Source organism: Theropithecus gelada, chromosome 5 (assembly GCF_003255815.1).
Source record: "Theropithecus gelada isolate Dixy chromosome 5, Tgel_1.0, whole genome shotgun sequence".
Taxonomy (NCBI): Eukaryota; Metazoa; Chordata; class Mammalia; order Primates; family Cercopithecidae; genus Theropithecus; species Theropithecus gelada.
In genome coordinates, this window is record NC_037672.1 from 38,457,695 (window position 1) to 38,470,547 (window position 12,853).

The 12,853-nt window shown below is 43.5% G+C and overlaps 1 protein-coding gene across 1 annotated transcript in view; it reads right to left on the reverse strand.

The window, feature by feature from the left end:
- The window catches only part of UGDH (UDP-glucose 6-dehydrogenase), a 28,491-nt gene extending 16,828 nt beyond the window's left edge, over positions 1-11,663 (reverse strand). The window contains exons 1-2 of the mRNA XM_025385676.1: positions 11,327-11,663; positions 5,476-5,644 (exon numbers count right to left, since the gene is read on the reverse strand). Coding sequence (XP_025241461.1) covers positions 5,476-5,637 — 162 coding nt within the window. The 5' untranslated portion in view covers positions 5,638-5,644; positions 11,327-11,663. The remainder of the gene's footprint in view (positions 1-5,475; positions 5,645-11,326) is intronic.
- Between the last annotated feature and the right edge of the window lie 1,190 nt (positions 11,664-12,853).

Below are 12,853 nucleotides of genomic sequence, written 5' to 3' on the forward strand. Positions count from 1 at the left end.
TGTTGGCCAGGCTAGTCTCGAACTCCTGGCCTTAAGCGATCCACCCACCTCAACCTCCGAAAGTGCTGGGATTACAGGCATGAGCCACTGTGCCTGGCCTAGACTGTGATAATTTCTAGCCAATAAACAAACTGGTTTATTCAACCAATAGATATTGCTTGAAGCCCAACTATTGTGGGCTACCAGCCTGGGCAACATGGCGAAATCCCATTTCTATGAAAAAAATTTAAAAAAATAGCTGGGCATGGTGGCGCGTGCCTGTAGTCCCAACTATTCGGGAGGCTGAGGTAGGAGGATCACTTGAGTCCAGCAGACGGAGGCTGCAGTGAGCCAAGATTGAGCCACTGCACTCCAGCCTGGGCCACAGAGCAAGGCCCTGTCTCAAAGAAAACCAAAATTATCTTTTAGAGATACATGATAAAGTATTTATGGATGAAATTATAAGTAATCAGCATGGTGGTAGTTGGGAAGGGAGACTGGCCATGTAGATAACTGGTGAAACAAGATGATAGACACATAGAGATTCATTGTACTATTATCTTTAATTACATGCTTGAAATCTTCCATCATAAAAAGCAAAAAACAGACCTAAACCACTGAAGCTCACTCTTAGGGGAGAAACTTCAAACAATATCCATCCATAATATTATGGATGTTTAGAAAACTATGTCTATAGCAAAGTGAAAGCCCCTTCAGGGGCCATAGGTCTGGCATTGCATATAGAGGCAACTCCCTTTTCTTCAATGGTTCCAAGGTCTCTTAACATAAGTAACTGGAGGATGTGAAAAATGTACATTTGAATTTCCATTAGTTTGATTAAAATAATGGGACAAGCAAAATATATGAACCACTGCAACCATAAATATGATGTCACCAATCACAGTAACAGGTTTCCTTGGTTATTTTGGCTAGATTCTAGAAAATGAGGGAAAAGTTTTATAGAGTCGGGATTTGCAGAGAATAAAATTTAATTCAGTCCCGTGTATAATCTCCTAATATTTAAAGTTACTACAATTAAAGCAATGCAGAATTCATATACATATAATAAAACTTCAATAAAGACTTACATAATTTTATTAAAATCAGTGGGATCTTTGTAGATCTCCAAAACTGATGCAGAAGCAGTTAATAATATAGGTTCTATCTGTTATTAGGTTCATTATGTAATTATCATAATTGGTATCTAGAATGTATATGGTACTTTTAATAGAAGAACTCAAATTCTTTCACAGGGTAAAATTATCCTCAGTAAAATGAAAAAAAAAGGCAAATTATCCATTTTTTTTTCTTTAAAGTAGTTATTAATTTTTTTTTTTTTTTTGAGATGGAGTCTCTCTCTGTTGCCAGGCTGGAGTGCAGTGGTGCGATCTCGGCTCACTGCAACCTCTGCCTCCCGCACTCAAGCAATTCTCCTGCCTCAGCCTCCCCAGTAGCTGGGATTACAGGCGCGCACCACTACACCCATCTAATTTTTTTTTGTATCTTTTTTTTTAAATACAGACGGGGTTTCACCATGTTGGCCAGGATGGTCTCGAACTTCTGACCTCAGGTGATCCACCTGCCTTGGCCTCCCAAAGTGCTGGGATTATAGGTGTGAGCCACCACACCTAGCCTACACTGTATTTTTTAATGAACAAAGTTTAAAAAGCAATATCTATTCAATAAATATGGTAACACAAAAGGATGTGTTTTAACTGTTAAATATTAACAGAATCTACTATTTTCTCAGTAATTCATGTAATGAAAGAAGAAAGAACATTAACAGTAAGTCAAAGCCCACTGTATGCCCTCTCCGAGTCACTATTGTTCCCAAATTACCATCATGCTGAATTCTATAATCATAGATTTGTTTGCCTATTTTTGAACCTTATGCAAATGGAATTATACAGTATGTACTCCTTTGTGTCTGGCAACACTACTTTTGTAAGATTTTAACCATATTCTTAAGTGCAGGAGTAGTTTCCTTGATTTTCAACACAGTAACAGTATTTTGTTGCAGTATTATACCATAATTCATGTAGCCATTCTTTTTGTTTGTTTGTTTGTTTTTTAAGATGGAGTCTCACTCTGTTACCAAGGCTGGAGTGCAGTGGTGCAATCTCAGCTCACTGCAACCCCCACCTCCCAGGTTCAAGTGATTCTCCTGCCTCAGCCTCCCGAGTAGCTGGGGCTACAGGCATGCGCTACTACACCTGGTTAATTTTTGTATCATTTTAATAGAGACAGGATTTCACCATGTTGTCCAGGCTGGTTTAGAACCCCTGACTTCAGGTGATCTGCCCACCTCAGCCTCCCAAAGTGCTGGGATTACACGCATGAGCCACCGCACCCAGCTTCATGTATCCATTCTATTGCTGATTAATATTTAGGTTGTTACTTCTGTCCTTTACTGCACATATGTATGCATCTCTGTTGGATATACACTTGGAATTGCTGGGTCACAGACTAATAGTTTTTTTTTGTTGTTTTTTCGAGAGAGGGTCTCACTTTGTTGCCCAGGCTAGAGTGCAGTGGTGCCAACAGGGCTCACTGCAGCCTCAACCTCCTGGGCTCAAGTGATTCTCTTGCCTCAACTCCTCAAGTAGCTGGGACCACAGGCACATGCCACAATGCCCAGTTAATTTTTAAATATTTTGTAGAGACAAAGTTTCACTATATTGACCAGGATGGCGTCGGCCTCCAAAAGTGCTGGGATTACAGGTGTGAGCCACCGCGGTTGGCCTTTAAAAAAAAAAAGAAAGAAAAGGAACAGGGGTCTTGCAATGTTGCCCAGGCTGGGCTTGAACTCCTGGGCTCAAGCAATCCTCTCGCCCAGCCTTCCAAACTGTTGGGATTACAGGCGTAAGCCACTGCGCCTGGCCTATATTTTCAGCTTTAGTAGATACTGTCAAACAGTTCTGCCAAGTGACTGTACCAATTTATATTCTTACCAAGCAGAGCATAAAATTCTAACTGCTAAACACTTGGTATTGTCAGTAATATTATTTTAACTATTCTGATGGGTATCATTATTCTTATTTATTTATTTACTTATTTGGAGACGGAGTTTCACTCTGTCACCTAGGCTGGAGTGCAGTGGTGCGATCTCAGCTCACTGCAACGTCTGCCTCCCAGGTTCAAGCAATTCTCTCACCTCAGCCTCCTGAGGTGCTGGGCTTACAGGCATGCACCACCACACTTGGCTAATTTTTGTATTTTTGGTAGAAACAAGGTTTTGCCATGTTGGCCAGGTTGGTCTCGAACTCATGACCTCAAGCGATCTGCTCACCTCGGCTTCCCAAAGTGCAGGGATTACAGGTGTGAGCCACTGTGCCCAGCCGTATTTTTTTTTTCTTTTTATTTGGAGATGGGGGTCTCACTATGTTGCCCAGGATGGACTTGAACCCCTAGGCTCAAGTGATCCCTCTGTCTCAGCCTCCTGAGCTGCCAGAACTAAAAAGCCATGCCACCACGCCTGGCTTATTTGTGAAGACTAGAATATACTGCTGGCAGAATTCATTACTGAATGTTTGGATATAAGTATGGCTTACAGGGTTTCAAATGACTTGCAACCCTGTTATCAATATCAGCATTACAGAACTCTCCATCAAGTTATCTTTCCAAAACATTTTTTTAAATTACCCTAAATCGAATATAGTAATATATATATATATATTCTTTTTTGAGACAAAGTTTTGCTCTGTAGCCCAGGTTGGAGTGCAGTAGTGTGATCTCAGCTCACCACAACCTCCACCTCCTGGGAATAAGCGATTCTCCTGCCTCAGCCTCCCAAGTAGCTGGGATTATAGATGCGCGCCACTGCATCCAGCTAATTTTTTATATTTTTAGTAGAGACGGGCTTTCATCATGTTGGCCAGGCTGGTCTTAAACTCCTGACTTCAGGTAATCCGCCCGCCTTGGTCTCCCAAAGTGGTAGGATTATACTTGTGAGCCACTGCGCCGCCAATATTTTAATCCTAAATCTGATTCAGATATAATAAGTAAATCTGTGTTTTTGAGTGACTACTACTCTATGGGTGCTTTTTCATAGATTCCCATATCTTCTATTCCTATAGATAGCAGGCAGACCTATCTTAGAGATAAAACTGGATTGAGACTTTCCTTCTAAAAGTCTAAGGCAACTAAAGTCTATGGTTGATAACAGTCATAAATAAATAAGCTTTGGCTGGGTGCGGTGGCTCACACCTGTAATCCCAGCACTTTGGGAGGCCGAGGAGGGGCGATCACCTGAGGTCAGGAGTTCGAGATCACACTGGCCAACATGGTGAAACCTCGTCTCTACTAAAAATACAAAAATTAGCTGGGAGTGGTGGTGGGCACCTATAATTCCAGCTACTAAGGAGGTTGAAGCAAGAGAATCGCTTGAACCCAGAAGGCAGGTGTTGCAGTGAGCCAGGATCGGGCCACTGCACTCCAGCCTAGGCAACAAGAGTGAAACTCCGTCTCAAAAAACAAACAAAAAATAACCAAGCTTTTCTTGGGGAAAAAAACAAACATATTAATATTAGCTAGAAAATGCTACCATCAAATTTTCAAATGCTTTCCTGTTGAGTTTCAAAAGCATAATATGATGAACTCTTTTTACAGTGAAATGTCAAAAATAAAAAAAAAGGAAACCAGATAGCTCCGTAAAATAGTTAGAAGCATATTTTTCTAAATTCTGTAAATTCACAAAAATTTTGAAATTCCAGTTAAAAAGATTTGTGGCACCAAACTCTAAATATGAAAGATGCCATTTGTCCATCTAAGGTTTATGTGATGTTAGTATAATAATCCAAAAATATATTAAACTTATATTAATATTATAAAAGTTTTATTTATTTTATTTTTACAGGATACCACTTTTTAACTTTATTATAATATGGTAATGATACTAACAGACAAGATTGGAAAATAGGGAAAGCGGCCAGGTGCAATGGCTCACACCTGTAATCCCAGCACTTCGGGAGGCTGAGGCGGGTGGATCACCTGAGTTCAGGAGTTCAAGACCAGCCCAGCCAACATGGTGAAACCCCATCTCTACTAAAAATACAAAAATTAGCTGGGTGTAGTGGTGGGCTCCTGTAATCCCAGCTGCTCAGGAGGCTGAGGCAGGAGAATTGCTTGAACCTGTGAGGTGGGTGTTGCTGTGAGCTGAGATTGCGTCATTGCACTCCAGCCTGGGTGCCAGAGCAAGACTCTGTCTCAAAAAAAAAAAAAAAAAAAAAAATGAAAACAGGGAAGAGAAAAAATTAGCCATAATCTCACTGCACTAATACAACCATTCTGATAGACTTCTTTCTGGTCATTTCTCCTACCCACATTACCCAAAGTAATGTGTTTTAATGTCCATATGTTTTGTATCCAGATTTTTTTTCATTTAATTTCTTATCAGTTACAGTTATAGATTTTATATTAATAGTGCATATAAATTATTTAATAAAGAAAGTAAAAAAACAAAGAGCATAAAAACACAGAGTTGTTTAATAAGCTTACCTCATAAATAGGAAGTGTAGGAGAATTCCATGCATTGATTCTTGATTCATTGACATCAACAACCGTTACCCTGATTTCAGGACACATATGAGCAATGACACTACAGGTGGGTCCTCCAACATAGCCTGCACCGATGCAGCAGATCTTCTTAATTTCAAACATGATTGTACTAGAAGGAAAAAAGTAAGACTGTTCTAGTATTGAAAACAGAAAATTCAAAGAAATCATATTGTACTTTATAAAAACTGTCAAGGTGACAGATACCTGGAAAGATTTCCTAGATTCACTCTGAGGAATTATGAAAATAGTGATTTAAAAAATAACATTCCAATTGGATGACCTAACCTGTTCTCAGCTGCACTAGCATGAAACATATGGAAATAATCACAGTAACTGATATTACTGAAAGGGAGCCACAAAGATTATAATGACCTAATATTTAGAAAGTAAAGAATCAAAGCAAAACATTCCTTAGAGCTATAATACACTAGGACAACCTTGATTGCTGACCGAAAGTTCCAGGATGAACATAACTGTACAATTTTTGCTTAAATAAATGCTAGTGTACAAAGATGTGTTTATAACAGGTTTAGATTACGATGATATGGAATAAGATTAGTTCCACAGCCCAGAATTGGCCTCTGAGATTATATGCCCTACACACTACTTTGGCTTTCAAAGTTTACTTTTAGGTACTAGGCAATAATCTTAAACTCCATTTCAACTTTAATCAGAAACCATAAGGTGGTTAAAGAAAATGTAATTTCTGTAATTACCAAAGCTGTTACACAGATTTTTTTTCTTTCCAGTGCCAGCAGAAAAGTGGATTACACAGATTTTGATAGATTTTCAAAAGCATTAGGTGAACTGATTCACACTAATCAACATGGCAAGGAACTGATTTATACATAACTATGCTCATTTATCTGTTATAAGGAGAACTGTCAAACTGATCAGATTCTTAGAAGCAAAGAATGGTTTTGCCTTGCCAAGACCTCAGACATCATCTAATCTAACCCATTCAGATTCCAAAGAAAAGGAAAATGGTAATCACAGAGTTTAAGAATTTTTTAGTGTACTCCTGTATGGATCAGAGAACGCACTCTGGAAGGCTGGCCTAATTTGAAGGCCTGGCAAGAAGAATATCCCTATTATGAAAAAAGACAAATCATATACTTAAGATTATCCAATTTCTTTTGGTTTGAATCTGTATTAAACAATATTCTAAATTTTCATTTAGTTCTCTGGATAGATTTCCCTACTAGAAGAAAACGAGCTGACTAATCCATGTAAGCATCCTGGACTGTTTGTAGCCTGTGTTAATAAACCACTAATCTGGCTTATACATTGATCTTTAGTGGTACAGATATCAACTCATGGAGTCTGATCCCTCATGACTTTTTTTTTTTTTTTTTTTTTGAGACGGAGTCTCGCTCTGTCTCCCGGGCTGGAGTTGCAGTGGCCGGATCTCAGCTCACTGCAAGCTCCGCCTCCCGGGTTCACGCCATTCTCCTGCCTCAGCCTCCCGAGTAGCTGGGACTACAGGCGCCGCCACCTCGCCCGGCTAGTTTTTTGTATTTTTTAGTAGAGACGGGGTTTCACCATGTTCACCAGGATGGTCTCGATCTCCTGACCTCGTGATCCACCCGTCTCGGCCTCCCAAAGTGCTGGGATTACAGGCTTGAGCCACCGCGCCCGGCCTTTTTTTTTTTTTTTTTTAATGAGACAGAGTCTTACTCTGTCGCCAGGCTAGAGTACAATGATGTGATCTCAGCTCACTGCAACCTCCGTCTCCTGGGTTCAAGCGATTCTCCTGCCTCAGCCTACCGAGTAGCTGGTACTACAGGCACACGCTACCACGCTCAGCTAATTTTTGTATTTTTTGTAGAGATGGGGTTTCACCACGTTGGTCAGGATGGTCTCGATTTCTTGACCTCGTGATCCACCCGCCTCAGCCTCCAAAAGTACTGGGATTACAGAAATGAGCCACCCTGGTATTTATTTTTTTTGAGACAGAATCTCACTTTGTCACACAGGTTGGAGGGCAGTGGCATCATCTCGGCTTATTACAACCTCCACCTCCTGGGTTTAAGTGATTCTCGTGCCTCAGCCCGCCAAGTAGCTGGGACTACAGGTGCATGCCACCACACCAGGTTAATTTTTGTATTTTTAGTAGAGAAGCGCTTTGCCATGTAGCCCAGGCTGGTCTGGAACTCCTGAGCTCAAGCAATCTGCCTGCCTCAGCCTCACAAAGTGTTACGATGACAGGCATAAGCCACTGTGCCAGGCCCCTCATGATTTTTAAAAAACAATGAAAAGAAATAGAATTTTGGTAAAATAGTAAAAATGGACAGAATTTTGAATCGTATGATTCAATTAAATAAAGCAATATTCTTAGCCCTATGAAATAAATTTTTAAAAATTATTTATTCTGGCCGGGCATGGTGGCTCACGCCTGTAATCCCAGCACTTTGGGAGGCCGAGGAGGGTGGATCACCTGAGGTCGGGGGTTCAAGAGCAGGATGATCAACATGGCAAAACCCCGTCTCTACTAAAAATACAAAATTAGCGGGGCATGGTGGCACCTGTCTGTAATGCCAGCTACTTGGGAGGTTGAGGCAGGAGAATCGCTTGAACCCGGGAGGCGGAGGTTGCAGTAAGCTGAGATCATGCCATGTTGCACTCCAGCCTGGGCAACAAGCATGAAACCCCATCTCCAAAAAAAAAAAAAAAAGAATTATTTATTCTGAGTAGATAATGTTCATATGGTTCAAAATTAAATCTTTTGTAACAAGGTATACATGAGAAGTTTCACTCCAACCCCTTCCTTATCTACTTTGCTATCCCCTACTTTGCTTCCACACAAGCAATCCGTTTTCTTGTACATCCTCTCAGCTACAAGTACATATACATATATTCTAATAATTTTGTCTTTCTAAATGCAATAGAATACCATACATACTATTAACACCTGGTTTTTTTCACTTAATTAAACCCAGTATATCTAGAATACCTAAAAAGTAGAATCTCAAAGTAATGTTGGACCAGAGGATCTTTTAGGGTTACCATTTAATCTCCTAGCCCAAAAGTTATTAGGGCAGCCTTTACCCTTAATCTCAACCAGGACAGGTTCTGCTAACACATTTATTAAATGAGAATCAGTGTCTACTTGTTCTAGTTCCTGGACTTAAGGAGTTCAAAGTTTAAGAAGGCACAGCCAGGCTAACAGTGATTGCTGCTGCTCCCTGCTGTATCCTTGACTCCTAGAATAGCAGCCTCTCAATGATTATTAATTGAATGAATGAGTAACTCTCCACACAGGCCTCTCTTTTTGAGATGAAGACTTCTGTGTAAACAGCTTTAGTTCAGATTGCCGATCATAGTATTTTTCTTTTTTTTTTTTTTTTTTGACACAAGGTCTCACTCTGTTGCCCAGGCTGGAGTGCAATGGCACAAGCTGGGCTCACTGCAGCCTCCGCCTCCCAGGTTCAATCGATTCTCCCACCTAGCCTCCCAAGTAACTGGGACTACAGGTGTCCGCCACTATGCCCAGCTAATTTTTGTATTTTTTGGTAGAGACAGGGTTTCACCATGTTGTCCAGGCTGGTCTCAAGCTCCTGACCTCAGCTGATCCACCTGCCTCAGCCTCCCAAAGTACTGGGATTACAGGCATGAGCCATCGCACCTGGCCAAGTTCTTTTCCTGAGTTACCTAAAGAACTTCAGCATGTTTCCCCAGAGTTACTTCTTATCTGCCTTGATTGTGAGACCACATTTCAACTTGCTTTACATACATCAGTTGGGTTAGACTACTGATGGCCGGTGAACCTGTATCATAGAACTGGATATGTTTTACACAAGCTTTATTTGGGGTATTCTCACCTTGCTATTTCCCATGAAATATGGCTTATAGATGACAATGGGAAAATCAATGAAGAGGCTGATGTATGATCTGTGCAAGTCCAAATAAATGGTCACTTGGAAGTTTCAATAAAATCTTCAATAAGCTTTAACATGGAGTTTGACATAGTGTTAGTGACACATCTCGCATGACACAGATGTCTTCCAATTCCATTTTCTCTTTTTTTTTTTTTTTTTTGAGACGGAGTCTCACTCTGTCACAAGGCTGGAGTGCAGTGGCACCGTGTTGGCTCACTGCAACCTCCATCTCTTGGGTTCAAGCAATTCTCCTGCCTTAGTCTCCTAAGTAGCTGGGATTACAGGCACCCACCACCATGCCTGGCTAGTTTTTATATTTTTAGTAGAAATGGGGTTTCACCATATTGGCCAGGCTGGTCTCGAACTCCTGATCTCAGGTGATCCACCCACCTCAGCCTCCCAAAGTGCTGGGATTACAGGTGTAAGCCACTGCGCCCAGCCCCATTTTCTATTTCTACTTTTATGTACCCTCTGGCACTCTTATTCTGCTGTCAGAGACATGAGAGTGTCTCCTTATTAAATGGGTTATTTTGAAATGAGTTTTTACCTCTGTATTTTGGGAGAGTCACAACAAACCAAACCATTCCAAAACTACTCTTCATGTAAAATTTCATAAATTCAAATAAACATTCCAACCTAGAAGGGGTCACTAACAAATAACAAATGCCCTACTACAATCTAAACAGAAAATAATCCTTCTAGCCCCAGCTCTCCACAGCATACTTTGCATAGGTACCCAGGAGCTAACGATAGGCATTATAGTTGGATACATCAGCTTCAAACATTTTAATCATTTCCAGAAATTAAACAGTAAAAGATGCCTGAACAGAGAAAAATATTTAATCAGTAAGAAAGCCGGTATTAATTTTATGTCTAAGGGTTATCATGTAAAGCTGTGGAAGTAAACAAGAAGGAAGATGGATTATGCTTATCCAGTTAATAGATTTTGTTAGAAAAACGAGTACAGCAATGGGAGAAGAAATGAGATCTTTTCAACCAGGGTTGTCTACCCCTTACCTTAAACTGGATCCTGGCCACTAACAAGCACATCTCAGAGCAGACAGTCAGCTCTTTGATTTCCAGAATCCCCCTGAAGAAAGACTACTGTTCTCCATTTCTTAGGGGATTTGAAGAAAATCAAAGGTTCACTGTGTCTTTGAGGACTGTCGATAGACAACTACTGCTCTGTATGCCCATGAATAGATCCCTGCCAGCGAACCCCTCTTTTCTCCATACTAGAATTCATAACCCTACTAAGTTATCTTCCTGTATATTTATAGGACGTATAATTTTTCAAGATCTCACACAAACATGGTCTCCCGAGACACCCAGGAAAGGCCTTCCCCGACATCAAACAGAGTAATTCTATGGTGTGGGGGTCCAACAATGGATTCCAGGACATCCCAGATACATATCACGATAGTCTCAGGATTTTGCTCTCAAGAGGGCTTTCTGGCTTCGTTTCTATTTGGTTTCTTAAGAGAGGCGGCATGAGAAAAGCAGGAGCCCCTCAGGTGAGCAGACTCTTAAACACAAACAAAAGACTACGATTCTGCGGCCAAAATGTGGTCCCCAACGAGAGAACCGCTTCCTATGGTGGGCGTTCGGCTTTGGAGGCGGCAGGGAAATCTCATCCAAGTCAGGAAAGTGGGTAAAAGCAGAAAGAGAAGGGGCTGGAAGACTCACGAGTCTTGAATAAGAAGCCCAGGCTACCCCATCCCTAGGACAGCAGTTCCAACATGCGGTTCCCGCCCTAAAGCCCAAAGAGACGAAGGTCGTGAGTCGGGAAGCCCGGGACCCAGCGCAGCGAGCAACCGGGAGCAGCGCACACCCCAGCCCCGCTCCCTCCACATCCCGCCCAGACCTGGATCATCCCGCACGGGCGGCGGGGCCAGCCTGGGAGCGGCGCTTACCCACTTCCCAGCAGCAAGCGCAGGGACCGCTCTTATCCCGATCGTTCGGACAGCACCTTCCTACGGGCCGCGCTGCAGCAGCTTCTCCACCCGCGCCCAGCTCCGTCTGAGCTCCCTCTCGGCGAACGCCCCTCCCTCAGGCTGCCACGCGCTACACTCCTGAGTCCCGGGCCTCAGCCCGTATTTAAAGGCTTCTGCCTGAGAAGGCGGAGGCTTCATTCCCCCGCAGCCAGGCCCTCCTGGACTCTGCCCTCAGCCGCTTTCTAGCTCCCCCTCCCACTACACAAGGCCCAGGGCCGGGTCCCTATTTCCTACAGGGCCCAGGGGCGGGGAGACTGGGGCTGGTCCTGGCGGGGAGGGCCTGCCCCGCCCCTGACCGAGCTAGGCAAATCCGCTTGGGCCAGCTCAGCCGCTCCGCCCCTACCGCGAGCGGCGCTGGGCGGGACTGCGTGCGTGGCGTGTCCGCTGGACCAGGGGACTGGGGCAACCGGAGGTGTAGGCCCTTTGCTCGCCTACCCGGCGGTCGTGGGTAGCGGAGGGGTCAAGACTTGTTGTCTAGCAGCCGTCTCCCCGCCGCCCTGTCCTGGCCGAAGCAAAGGCCGCGTGCGGTCCGCGTCTGCCAGGCTTCAGGGCTGCGCGGGTACTGGGTGGGTGGTGGGCCGGGCGACCGGAAGATCCTGGCCGCCTTTCCGGTCGCCTCAGCACCCTGGAGCGCAGCCCTCGGGTTTCGGTCCCCTGGACTCTGCAGGTCGGTCCCGGCGGCGGATTATCCTCGCCCACAACCTCGAGGCCCCTGGGTCAACCACGCCTTCCGGGCCGGCAACCCAAGGTTTAGTCAGATTCCTCCAGACCCATCGCTTCTGGGAAAGAGGCGCCTCCCGTCAGGAGGATGCTGAGTTCCTCATGACTGGACCAGTGAGTGTCCACTCCCTGGTCCCTGGCGGGAGAGGCGGGACCCCCACGCCCTCCCGTTGCTCTTTGCAGAGATGTTCCTCAGGCCCAGTCCGGGATTTGGGATGTCTGTGCATGCTGTGGAGCAGAGAGTATGCAACATGTAAGTGCCGTGCGTGAGGAAGAGTACAATTAACCTATGGAGCCTGGTCATTTTTAATGTGGAGGGCATTTCTGTTCCTTTCTTTCGCCACTTCGAGGTCTTTTTAACTAAACCTCAAATCTAAGATATAAGAAAAAAAAGCCAGGCATAGTCATGGCCTTTTATTTCCCTCATTAAGGATTACATCAGGTGACGTAAGCCATTTTAACATACATCATGAAGAAAATGATTAGTAATTTATAAAGGCACATTAAAATACCATATAAATCACGGTTTTCTTGATAGGATCATGATGGCGACTTCAAGAAAGTCGTTGAATGTGGATGAAACAGTTTGCTGTGGATTGTAGCACATGTGGCAGGATATGTAGGCTTGCTTGTCGTTTTGAGACGGAGTCTCCCTCTCGAAGCCCAGGCTGGAGTGCAGTGGCGCGATCTCCGCTCACCGCAACCTCCTCCTCCCGGATTCAAGCG